Source organism: Carassius carassius, chromosome 50 (assembly GCF_963082965.1).
Source record: "Carassius carassius chromosome 50, fCarCar2.1, whole genome shotgun sequence".
NCBI classification, from domain to species: Eukaryota; Metazoa; Chordata; class Actinopteri; order Cypriniformes; family Cyprinidae; genus Carassius; species Carassius carassius.
Window position 1 is genome coordinate 19,198,257 of NC_081804.1, and position 13,035 is coordinate 19,211,291.

The 13,035-nt window shown below is 38.0% G+C and overlaps 1 protein-coding gene across 2 annotated transcripts; it reads right to left on the minus strand.

Moving 5' to 3' along the window:
• Positions 1–280: 280 nt before the first annotated feature.
• Positions 281–11,471, minus strand: adat1 (adenosine deaminase tRNA specific 1). Of its 2 annotated transcripts, none has more exons than XM_059546468.1 (10): positions 11,322–11,471; positions 11,091–11,241; positions 10,945–11,013; positions 10,804–10,858; positions 10,050–10,180; positions 7,431–7,977; positions 5,478–5,623; positions 1,990–2,089; positions 1,735–1,821; positions 281–625 (listed from the first exon to the last, which is right to left on the minus strand). In XM_059546468.1, the coding sequence occupies exons 2-10, from the start codon at positions 11,230–11,232 to the stop codon at positions 493–495; spliced, it is 1,410 nt and encodes a 469-aa protein (XP_059402451.1). In that variant the 5' UTR covers positions 11,233–11,241; positions 11,322–11,471; the 3' UTR covers positions 281–492. The 2 variants fall into 2 exon arrangements, with proteins under 2 accessions (XP_059402451.1, XP_059402450.1); XM_059546467.1 differs by having other exon boundaries at positions 11,091–11,238; positions 11,322–11,465.
• Between the last annotated feature and the right edge of the window lie 1,564 nt (positions 11,472–13,035).

Genomic DNA, 13,035 nt, shown 5'->3' on the forward strand with positions numbered 1-13,035 from the left:
TCACCTGATACTGAAAACTCACCTGTTGTTCGTTTTTATATAACAAATGTAAATAATGACCAGGGGCTTTCAGTATAAAAACACATCATGAGTGTTATTCAAAAGCTTTTCACTGAAAATCTTCCCCTCTGTCGGAGCACATTCACACTTGGTTGGTGATGAGATGTTTGGCATCAGTGATGTCAGTGAGATTTGAGAGCTACAGCGGTGGAAAATCTTCAGTCAACAACAACTTAAATTTCAGCTCAGATGTTTCTCACACAAACCTTCTGTATGCCTTGGAATGTAGCACAATAGTCATATGGCCATTTGTGGTTTATAGCCCCTGGTCAATATATGATTTTGTTTCATGGAAAAGAACCAAGTGTGCATGCTAACATGGCACATTTATTTACATTTATTTATGTGAACTCTGTTGGAGCCTTTAGTGCAAGATACAGCTTCAGATCATGCAATCCGTTCAGGACACTGATATGATAAAAGTCCAGTCCACTAGGAGAACAGCAGCAGTTCTGGTGGGCTGCGGGGCCACAGCGGGAAGGCCTGCAGACGCAGCTGTGTCCAGGCCTGCTGATACGCCCCTGCGGCCTGCTTGTAGTCCCAGTACGTCTTCAAATCTTTTCCACTTCAGCAAGCACAGAGAAAACCAAACACATCGATTAGACACAACAGATACACAAACAACACCTGCACACTGCAGGGAGCGTTCAAGAGCGTTCAGTGGTCAGCGTGACTTTAAGGACAGGGATGTTTCCGCCTCAAACACAATCTAATGCTAGAAACATACTGCACTCTACACAAGTTTGCAACCATCCGGTCCCGTTGTTTGCACTCTACATGCAGAGTTAAGGAAACTACGCAATAATTAGTAACAAAGTAACAAAAAGGATTTTATCAGCAATTTCTCATTTAAAAACACTCTGGTTTGTTAGATTATTTACCTTAGAAAAAGATGTTAATATTAGCTACTGCACATTTCACAGCACAACAACACAAAAGTAGAAGTGTTTGCTTTTTGGGCCTATTGATGTCCTCTAGAAATCCAGTCATCAGTCACACAGTAAAGTCTTATTATCTAAATAATGCTGAATTTTTTTTATTATTTTTTTTGCATTGGAGTGTATATAGACGCCTGTGTCATGGGATCTCAGTAGATGGATCATTGCTATTTGCTCTTGTGTAAGTCTGGTGTAGAGCTGGACGCAGGGCAGGATCATTTCAATGAGACAAGAACAGAAGAACATTGTTCCCTGAGGACAGGTTTCCAGCTAACAAAGATCTACTGTTAAATAATCATGCCGCTTTACCAGAATAAAGCACATCTTATTTGACATAACACAAATTTACAAAAACCTGTGTTATTTTACACACTCATTAGGTAGTCCAAAACAAAACGGAGCATTGAATCTGATTACCAAGATAGGGATTTATCTCTCTCAAGATAGGGATACTCTCTCTCACAACCTCACAGTGTGACAACATGCTTTTCTTTGGCTCATTTGTGTTCATTTGTATTTTCTTGTTTAGAAGCTTTTTTTATCAGGTTATGAAGTAAATCAACACTAAACTGTCTTGAGCTGAATAATGACAATGTTGCAAATTACTGTCATTATCAAGTTCTCATCTTAGAGCGTCAGTGCAAGGTAATGCAAGGAAACAGGATGAAATTACAAAAATGAGAAATGTTTACTAGAGTAAAACTATTGCAGGTCTCCTCTATTTTAAAGCACTCACCGGAGGGACTCTGGAAGCTGGGAGTCTTCAGTTGCAGCCACCAGTTTCAGGAATGAATGAAAGAGCTCCACTTTACTGATTAAAGATCTACACATGGAGAAATATGAAACATGATAAGCATGTGCTCATTGCTGCTTATTGTGTTTTGGGATGACACTATCAACTCACAAAGTAACATTTGTCAACAGCATACAGCGTGCATGTGTCGTAAATATATATCCTCAGAATGCCAGTTATTTGTTGTCAGATGATCACCTTGCTTGCGATGTGCCCAGTGCTTTTTTAGTCACTCCTTGTTTATAGCCATTTGCAGTGACATCTAGAGGCTGCTGGGAAACGGCACACCAGCTGATGGCTGTAGGGACATTCACATATTACTGTTAGTTCAGCATGAGAAAACATCTAATCATTACCAGAGCAAATAAACTGGAAATTACTATATAATACGAAGACGATGTATAAAATTTCCTGTCAATCTGAATCAGCTCTGTATGCAGGTCGATTCTTCAGTTAACCTTGAAAAATGACCTTCTTCTCAACCTCTTCGGAGGGGATATTCATCGCAATGGTAATGATGCTTGATAAATGATTTTTTTCACTTTCTTACAGAGCCATTGACAAGTTATCTACAGAATCAAAAGAGTGCTGCAGGCATGACTTATTTTGTTGGCTAAAACCCAGAAACAAGTATTTTAGCTCTCCAGTTCCAGGCCTGTGGTGAACATAAGTTCACCTTTGTTTTATTCTACAACATAAAATACATAACTAATAATCCCTTGTCCTTTTTTTAATCTATATTTCTCTTGAAAAAAGGCGTCTGAAAACAAGTGTCTAAATGGGACTACAGAGGTAGTCGTGGCATTGAGCTCAACTACTCAGTAGTCGATTTCAAAGCCTGGTTGTGTTTATAATCGTGTTCCTGCAAACAATCCTAACTCAAACACTCAGGAAAAAGTCTAAGTGGGAAAATCCCACTGGATTTCTGTTGAGGGAACCACTGTGATAATTAACTTCTGGGTTAGTCTGTAAAAACAGTTCCTCGCTGCAGCAATTTTAAACTCCTAAAATAAAAAGGTTTTATTTATGAATTACTAAATCCACATTTCTGATTTTCAAACTGTCACCTCATCTTTTTTTCATCATAGGGGATAGAAACCTACCACAAATTGTTAAAAATCATCCTTATACACATTTATTAATGGACTGTTGGGCTTATCACAAACACAGCCCTATATGACACATCAGAAGGAAACCGCATCAAACACCAGCGGACGTCACCTTACGCCAAAAGCAAAGAACACACAGAACACACAGGGGGAAACGCATTACCTGTTCAATGTAGACAGGGTGTTACTGTAGGTGTGTGGTCTACTGTGGGATTGTGTCTTTACTTTAGATTTAAGATTAATGTTTGTTAATCACACACTGATAGGAATCTTCAGCGGGTGTGTCCGCTGACGCATTCAGTGTTTCTGTTAGCTTTTGACGCAACGTGCCACCTGTATGGAGCCAAAAGAGTCTCAATAAAGATAAATGCACACACTACATTCACATATGCACACATAGGATTCATACATGCACACACATAATTTATAAATACACACACAGGATACACAAATGCGCACAAAATTCACAAATGCACACACAAAATTAAAAAAGCACAGAAGATTCACAAATGCATACAATATTCAGAAATGCACACAAAATTCAGAAATGCAAACAACATTTACAAATGCACTCAAGATTCACAAATGCACAGGACAAGATTCAGAAATGTATTTCTGATGCACACACACATTATATCTTGATTTACAAACTGCTTGCGGTCTGTGAACTACACACAAATGCCTTTTTTTTTAACAGTGAATGATCTGCAACCAATCAGATATCTCCCTTGTTTTAGCCAATCACAAGAATGCACGACTCACTTTCCTCAGCGAACGATTCACTTTCCTCACGTAGCGAACGACTCACTTTCCTCAGCGAACGATTCACTTGCGAACGACTCACTTTCCTCAGCGAACAACTCACTTTCCTCATGCAGCGAACGACTCACTTTCCTCAGCGATTGACTCACTTACCTCACGCAGCCGGCGACCCACTTTGCGCAGCAGGAGACTCACTTTCCGCAGCCGGAGAGTCACTTTCCTCTCGCAGCGAACGACTCACTTTCCTCACGCAGCGAACGATTCACTATCCTCACGAGTCATGCAGCAAACGACTCATTTTCCTCTCGCAGCGAACGACTCACTTTCCTCAGCGAACGACTCACTTACCTCACGCAGCCGGCGACCCACTTTGCGCAGCAGCAGACTCACTTTCAACAGCCGGAGAGTCACTTTCCTCTCGCAGCGAACAACTCACTTTCCTCATGCAGCGAACGATTCACTATCCTCACGAGTCATGCAGCAAACGACTCACTTTCCTCTCGCAGCGAACGACTCATTTTCCTCACGCAGCGAACGATTCACTTTCCTCACGAGTCACGCAGCAAACGACTCATTTTCCTCACGCAGCGAACGATTCACTTTCCTCACGAGTCACGCAGCAAACGACTCATTTTCCTCACGCAGCGAACGATTCACTTTCCTCACGAGTCACGCAGCAAACGACTCACTTTCCTCACACAGAGAGCAACTCACTTTCCTCAGCGAACGATTCACTTTCCTCACGCAGCGATCAACTCACTTTCCTAAGCGAACGACTCACTTTCCTCATGCAGCCGGAGACCCACTTTTCGCAGTCGGAGAGTCACTTTCCTCTCGCAGCGGACCACTGACTCTCTCTTCATGTAGGGACCGAATATTATAATTAAAGTGACTTCTATATTGCATCCAAAATAGTATTTAGATATATTTAAACATTCAAAAAGGTGTAATTTTTTTTTACTTTCATTAAAATATTTCAATAAAATGAAATAATTGCCTATTGCAAATTTATGAATCCATGGTTAACTTTTTTTCTGCAGTCACTAGGCTATATGTATTGAGAAATTTTTAAATGTATATTTTGTAAAAAATTATAAAAAATAAACCTGAATTGTAATCTAAACATCTGCATTTTCATACAATTTCATAAATAAGTAGGCTATAATATGCTGCACCACAGTCATATCGCACTGTGTGAATGCGTTCATGTGATTGGCTTATAAGTAAACAATCCCCCACGTGGAGTGCGTTTTTGTGATTGGCTAAAAGAAGGGAGATATCTGATTGGTTGCAGATCATTCCCTGTTTAAAAAAAGGCATTTGTGTGTTGAGCCAAGTCAGGGGAGTCTCAAAATTCACACACAAATGCAGTGAAGTTCACAGACCGCAAGCAGTTTGTAAATCAAGATATATGTGTGTGATCATCAGAAATACATTTCTGAATCTTGTCCTGTGCATTTGTGAATCTTGAGTGCATTTGTAAATGTTGTTTGCATTTCTGAATTGTGTATTTCTGAATTTTGTGTGCATTTCTGAATTTTGTATGCATTTGTGAATCTTCTGTGCTTTTTAAATTTTGTGTGTGCATTTGTAAATTTTGTGCGCATTTGTGTATCCTGTGTTTGTATTTATGGATCTTGTGTGTGCATATGTGAATGTAGTGTGTGCATTTATCTTTATTGAGACTCTTTTGGCTCCATACACCTGTGTCTGGTACAGACAGGATGCAAGCCTGAAACGGACTCAAACTCATTTTGAGGAGTTACATGGGCCAAAGATAAATCCCTATATGAATAAATATGTCTGTGTGCTCACCTGCTCCGCAGGGAGATATTCTGCCCTGTGTGTGTGTGTGTTTGGACTCGGTGTGTGTGTGGTTGTGAGGAAATTCCAGCCCAGACTGCAGAAGCTCTGGATCGTGTGCAGAGAAACCTGGCGGCAGATCCCTCACGTCAGAGCATCTGTGAGAGATGAGAAGTGAGGTTTATTTTAATGGAACAATTTAACATAGAATTTGTCAATTTTATGGCTGTTTTTCATGCGCCAGCCTTCCTCTTTGCCTGTTATCTGTTTTGAGAAGTCATGACAAATAAAAATCACCCTCTAAAATTATTTAAATCAAATAAAAAGCATTTTCATATTATGACTTTACAAATACTTGAATGTATTTAAATATTTAAATGCATACACTAATATCTAAATGTATTATTCATTTTTTTGTGCATCTCAGCTTAATAAAAAGAGACATCTGTAATTAAATAATTAATGAGTCCATTCCTTTAAAAATGTAATAATTACAGTTGCTGGTCATATAATTGAATATCATCAAAAAGTATATTTCACTAATTCCATTCAAAAAGTGAAACTTGTATATTATATTAGTTCATTACACACAGACTGATATATTTCAAATGATTATTTCTTTTAATTTTGATGATTATAACTGACAACTAAGGAAAATCCCAAATTCAGTATCTCAGAAAATTTGAATATTGCTTAAGACCAATACAAAGAAATCTTGGCCAACTGAAAAGTATGAACATGAAACGTATGAGCATGTACAGCACTCAATACTTAGTTGTGGCTCCCTTCGCCTGAATTACTGCAGCAATGCGGCGTGGCATGGAGTCAATCAGTCTGTGACACTGCTCAGGTGTTATGAGAGCCCAGGTTGCTCTGATATTGGCCTTCAGCTCTTCTGCATTGTCCGGTCTGGCATATCACATCTTCCTCTTCACAACAGATTTTCTATGGGGTTAAGGTCAGGCGAGTTTGCTGGCCAATTAAGAACCAAAGACTTATGTGCATTGAATTTATTTAATACACGAGTTTCACAATTTGAGTTGAATTACTGAAATGAACCTTTCCTCGAACTTCTAATTTATTGAGAAGCACCTGTACTATAGCTAAATAAACACTACAAAGAAAAAAATGGAATACAAAATTTAGCAACATATAACAAAAAGCTATTTTATTCTAAAAATTACAAAATTAACCCAATTACAATTCAAACCCCTCTGGAGCTCATGCCTATGGAAATTATATTGCGCTATGAAATGGAGACTGATAAGGTCATTTCTGACTTTTGGGCAGGGATGAAAGTGGTCATTTGTGAGATCAGCATTAAAAAGAAAAAACAAAATCTGGAAAAAGATCAAGCTGACATCAATCTGTAAAACCACAACACCTGAACTGAGACAAAAATCCAGTTTAAGCATGACAGCCGTCCAAAAAACACAGAGAAATCTCTGGTTAAGCATTTACAGACAATCCTGTATCCTGTATGTAGACTGAAACTTGACTGAACATACAGCACAAGTGTTATATGAGCAGTGTGCAGGAAACTCTCGTTTAAATATGTGTCCAAACCCAATACATACATCTGTTTACTATACACACACACATAAATATTAAATTAGTATCCCCTTAAAGTTGTGGCCAAAGTAAACATTGTCTTGTAATATAACCATAAAAATGACCAGTATTTTACAGCTCTTTAACCTGCAGTATCTCACACTCAAAATGCTACTACAGAGAACTATATTATATAAAATAAAAATTAAGTTGGTACTGAGACTCAAACTCTTACCATTATAAATGTACCTATAACTGGAACTTTGAGCAACTTTGGAACTTGTTGTGTGCCATTACATAAAAACAGCCTTTTAGGACTAACCAAGAAAAATGAAAATAAGAAACTGCGGATTTTGCAATGTCAAAAAATACTGCAGACATACAGAGGTTTGTTAGTGTGGTATATCCACTTACCGTGTTTTCAGTGCTCTCTGCATTGCCTGATGGCTGTATGGACACTTTCCAACCACCACAGCTCTGAAATAGAGCGGTGCTTGCAGGAAATGAGATAGCAGGGCACCCTGGAAGCCCAGAACGCCCCATCGGGCCAGTTTATCACTGCAGGACAGAGAAAGTGTGCGCTCCCCACGTCCCGGCTTCAGCCGCAGAACCCCGACGCTGTGATAGAGTAACCCGAGCTGGAGCGGGTCGGCTGGGCTGTCAGGGACACACTTTGCCCCTGTCCGATGGAGGTCAGGTGGGTGACAGTGCAAGACTTCATTTAATGGATTACTTTCTTTGTTTTCTGTTAGTACTTCATGCTCACTGGTATTCCCCGATTTTCTGTGAGATGAATGGTTGTCACTTGTCTTCATTCTTGGACCCTGCCTGGTCTCTTCCAAATCACACTCAGCGTGTCGTTTCAGGCCTCGTCTCTCTGATTCTTCACTCTGGATTGCATTCACTGGTTCGCAGGGCTGCGCTTGACTCCCAGCCATAGGAAATATGGAGGCATCACCACCTAAAGATTCATTAGCAAAGTATTACTTAAAACAAATTCACATGATTTCTTATTTACAGGTAATAATTCCCAAACGTTTTTGTCAGCAGAACTTCTTTCACCTAATATATTTACTTGAAGTGCTCATAAGATTTGAAAGAAATAAATTAATAATTAAGTATCACATTTGCATGTTCACGGTTCTCACACATCGATTAATTGTCACATGACATGCAGGTAAACAAATAAAATAAAATTTTAGTAAGTGTTTTATTTTGATTGTTATTATTTTAAAATGATTTTAAATTTTTACAATTTCATTAATAATTAGCTTTCATTAAACTCACAAATCCCCAGCAGTTCTCTCAGGAACCCCAGTTTTGGGAAACTTTGACGTTTTCTTGCAATGCATTTCATGTTTTTGATAACATATGTTTTCATAAGATTTCATATGCCTGACAGAAACGTTAAGATGTTTATCATTTAAATGAATTTTTGTACAGATAGATTATATTTGACATTACAGATTTACATATGAATTTACAACCCTTGGTTGTTAATGTTATGTTGTGTTCCTTATGAATCCTTGATGTTCAATAGATGTTTGTATGTCTGAAAGGCAGTACTAAATGTTTTTTTAATCCCTTATATCTGTATACTGAACAAAATTATAAGTGAAACATTTTATTTTTTGCCCCAATTTTTCATGAGCTAAACTCAAAGATTTAAGACTTCTATGTACACAAAAGGCCTATTTCTCTCAAATATTGTTCACAAATCTGTCTAAATCTGTGTTCGTGAGCACTTCTCCTTTGCCCAGATAATCCATCCTCCTCACAGGTGTGGCATATCAAGATGCTGATTAGACAGCATGATTATTGCACAGGTTTGAGTTAGGCTGGCCACAATAAAAGGACACTCTAAAATGTGCACTTTTATCACACAGCACAATGACACAGATGTCGCAAGTTTTGAGGGAGTGTGCAATTGGCATGCTGACTGCAGGAATGTCCACCAGAGCTGTTGCCCGTGAATTGAATGTTAATTGCTCTACCATAAGCCATCTCTAAAGGCGTATCAGAGAATTTGGCAGCACATCCAACCAGCCTCTCAACCGCAGACCACGTACAACCACACCGGCCCAGGACCTCCACATCCAGCGTCTTCATCTCCAAGATCGTCTGAGACCAGCCACCTGGACAGCTGCTGCAACAATCGGTTTGTATAACCAAAGAATTTCTGCACAAACTGTCAGAAACCGTCTCAGGGAAGCTCATCTGCATGCTCGTCATCCTCATCGGGGTCACTGTGTGAGCGGTTTGCTGATGTCAACGTTGTGGATCGAGTGGCCCATGGTGGTGGTGGGGTTATGGTATGGGCAGGCATTATGTTATGGTCAACGAACACAGGTGCAATTTACTGATGCCATTTTGAAAGCACAGATACTGTGATCCTGATCCTGAGGCCCATTGTTGTACCATTCATCCACGACGATCACCTCATGCTGCAGCATGATAATGCACGGCCCCATGTTGCAAGGATCTGTAAACAATTCCTGGAAGCTGAAAACATCCCAGTTGTTGCATGGCCAGCATACTCACCAGACGTGTCACCCATTGAGCATGTTTGGGATGCTCTGGATCGGCGTATATGACAGTGTGCTCCAGTTCCTGCCAATATCCAGCAACATTGCACAGCCATTGAAGAGGAATGGACCAACTCCCCACAGGCCACAATCAACAACCTGATCAACTCTATGCGAAGGAGATGTGTTGCACTGTGTGAGGCAAATATACTGACTGGTTCTCAGTGTACATAAGCTCAGAGTTAAGCTCATGAAAAATGGGGGCAAAAACAAAAGTGTTGCGTATATCATTTTGTTCAGAGAATTAACTCTTCAACTATAATTAAATGTACTGACTGATCCTTTTTATTTGTTTTATATTTTTATTCAAATACTTAATGACTATTTTTTTCTAAAATGGGAAGTAAAAAAACAAGATTGTGTAACCAAACATTTGACTGGTAACATATAGCACAGAACCTTTTTAACAGAACATAGCTATTCAGCATTAAGCTGTAGCTGGACTCACAGGGAGTTTGACTGGTGAAGAAAAGGAAAGAAACTCCCGGTTTAACTGTCCATTTTCCCTCTTCAGATCCTGGACAGAAAACATCCGAGCTCTGGCCGCTCACGGCTCTGTACAACTGCTCTGTCAGATACCTGAGGATGAAAAACATGACAATATTCAACTCTGTTATTCCTCTTAAATCCTTTTTTGACTTAACAAATGATGTTTGTTTACAACTCACATTAGAATATTGTTATTCATTTCAAAGTACTGATGTATGAAATATAATATGCATTCATGCTTTGTTTATAAATAAAATCTAAAACTTGAGACATATTCAAAACTGTATAATAAGCCAAACTGTATAATGAATTGCAACAACATATCTTAAATTAACTATCGGATTTAAAATGCGACTGGACTAAGAATAATGAAATGCTCTAAAAACAAGTCTTAACATTTTGTTGAAAGCGAGAATGTTAGTAATGCTTTGTTAAATGTTCAGAGCAAGCCAGATATTACACACTTCAGCCATCTAGAAGAACAGAGGTAACAGTTACAGGACATAACATCCGCTTGATGAATATGAAATCCATGGACAAATATAGATTGGTAAACACACAGATCCATCAGTTATGCTCACACGATGTGTTTACAGTGTGCATGTGTGAAATATACAGGGCTATAAATCAGAAACTCGGGCACAGTTGGGGGTTTGTTTGTACATGCATCACTCATGCAATACAAATCCAATGTCAAACATGAAATAAATTACCTGACACATCCCCTCCGAGCAATAACCTCAGCATGACTGTCATTCAGAATGTCACCTGCAAATCATCACAATAAGACATATATATGGGGTAGCACATTCAGATTTGAATTTGAGCAATTGTTTAGCAATTGTTACATTTACCCTTCCTACTCATGGCAGACTGGCCGATGCATTTGGTGCCGGTCCCCAAAGACACAACCTGCTTGTGAACTGTGATCAAATAGGTCATTTTGACGTGTTTATATCATGTTAATGAGAAGATCTTAGATTCTGTCGGTGTTTCTGACCTGTCTTATGCTCTGAACTGTCAGTCAGCAGAATCACAGCCGCTAGTAGAGTCCACTCTCTGCCCGCCTCTGGCTTTCCTCTTTTAGGCAGTTTATTGAAGCGATTATAACACAAGCTGGATATTTCATCAGGACTCCACATGATCTGCTGCTATGCATGGACAGTTGACATTTACTACGAGTCCATTTGTTTTTACAACATTACTATTAACGCATTATCAATATACTCACACTTAGATAACTTGGTTAAACGCTCTTGCGAATTACGGATTTAAATATAAATGCAGTAGCTAATAAATGCTTTTTTTGTGGTTTCTCGTGTCTTTGGCAGAAGTCTTGCGCCCAAAGCAGGAGTAAAATATTAAGGATTTCAAAATAAAAGTCCTCACACACACACACCCGATAGAGGGCGCATCATTACAGCACAGCGTTTCTAATATCTTGAAAGTAAAACGCTTTTTAATAGTTTATGGTTTCCTGAAAGAAAAAAGAAATCTTATGTTAGAATATCAGTAAAATTTATTTGCACAAACACAATTGTGAAGTTCATAAACAAATGTCTCTCACAGATTCAATCCTGTGTTATCTAGATTACGTAATCAAAAGTACTTGTAATTAAAGTATATTATATTGTAAAATGTTCATAATCAGTTACTTTTTTATGAATGACATGATTACATATTCAAAAAAAAGGCAGTGCATTTATATATATATATTTTTTTTTTTTGTCCTTTCTAAAAAATCCAGCTGTTTAATAATATTTAGCTTTGACTGTATGCACAAATGTCATGTAAAATAATTAGCAAACAATGCTTTGAATTAGAGTGGAGGGGAGCACTTATCAAGGAATGTAAAAAAAATATGCCAGTTACCAAACACTGGTGATTTATAGCAAACCCCTTGAAATAAAATACTTGAAATATCTCAGAGAAAGTTGATATTTTAAATAATTTAACAAGACATTAACATGCTCATTTCTCATGTTGGTTGGGCACATGCATGACATGCAGGTAAACAATTAAAACATTTATGTTTAGTGTTCAAGTGTTTAAATTATATTTATTTTACATTTGTATGATTTAACTATTAGCTTTCTATCAACTCACAAACCTAATTCAGTTCTTACATTAAGCCCAGTTTGTGAAACTCTGGTGTAATGTAATGTTTAATGTACTTGATGCATGATCAAAAATAGAATACACTTTCTTTTTCTTTTTTTATAGCATTATGTCACCTTTTATATTAAGTTTAAAACAAGGTTGATGTTAAGTGTGAAGTCATCTAAAAAATATTTAGACATTACCTAAAATGAATAACCCAGATTATGTTACCAGCTAGTTTTCTAGATGTAATTAGTAATCAGTAACAGACTACAATTTGTAAGTAATCTACCCATCTCTGGTTCCATAAGGCTATTTTCTATTTTTGAACTTGGTTCTACTTGGTTTGAACTTGTTGACTTTAGCTTTTAATCAAGTGAGCATGGAAATGAAAAGTTTTCTTTGCACTTTACAAATGGCATATAAATATACAAATATCCACAATATCCACTCATTTTTGTAAAATAACTATATATTGAGGTTTAAGAGCTGCCAGGACATAGTTTTGTCAGTTAACATCAAATTTATAAATTGGACTGAAATTATTAGTATTTTTTATTTTTATTTTACACTGTTCTTTACACTTAAGATTTGATGCATTTGTCCCCCTGAGGGAGGTGGTGAAGGTCAGAGCCCCCTTCTTTAATACAGAGACCCTGTCATCTTACTTTAAACAGGTTGGGTCCTTCTTCTATACACCCTTCTTTATTTCTGAGTGCACTTGTGAGTCAGCGCCCGAGCACACAAAATGAGACTGCATGTTTCATTGGGGTCCCAGGGCCTGAAATGTCTTCATGTCTAACACTGAATGAACAGTCAGCTCAGTTATATATATATGTATATAT

Excerpts from the sequence above, each read along its gene's own strand:
- adat1 (XM_059546468.1), bottom strand. The coding sequence starts at position 11,232 with ATGTGGAGTCCTGATGAAATATCCAGCTTGTGTTATAATCGCTTCAAT. Across the intron at positions 11,014-11,090 it reads CAGTTCAGAGCATAAGACAG|TTCACAAGCAGGTTGTGTCT; the intron begins GTCAGAAACACC and ends ATTTGATCACAG. Across the intron at positions 626-1,734 it reads CAGCTTCCAGAGTCCCTCCG|TGGAAAAGATTTGAAGACGT; the intron begins GTGAGTGCTTTA and ends TGCTTGCTGAAG.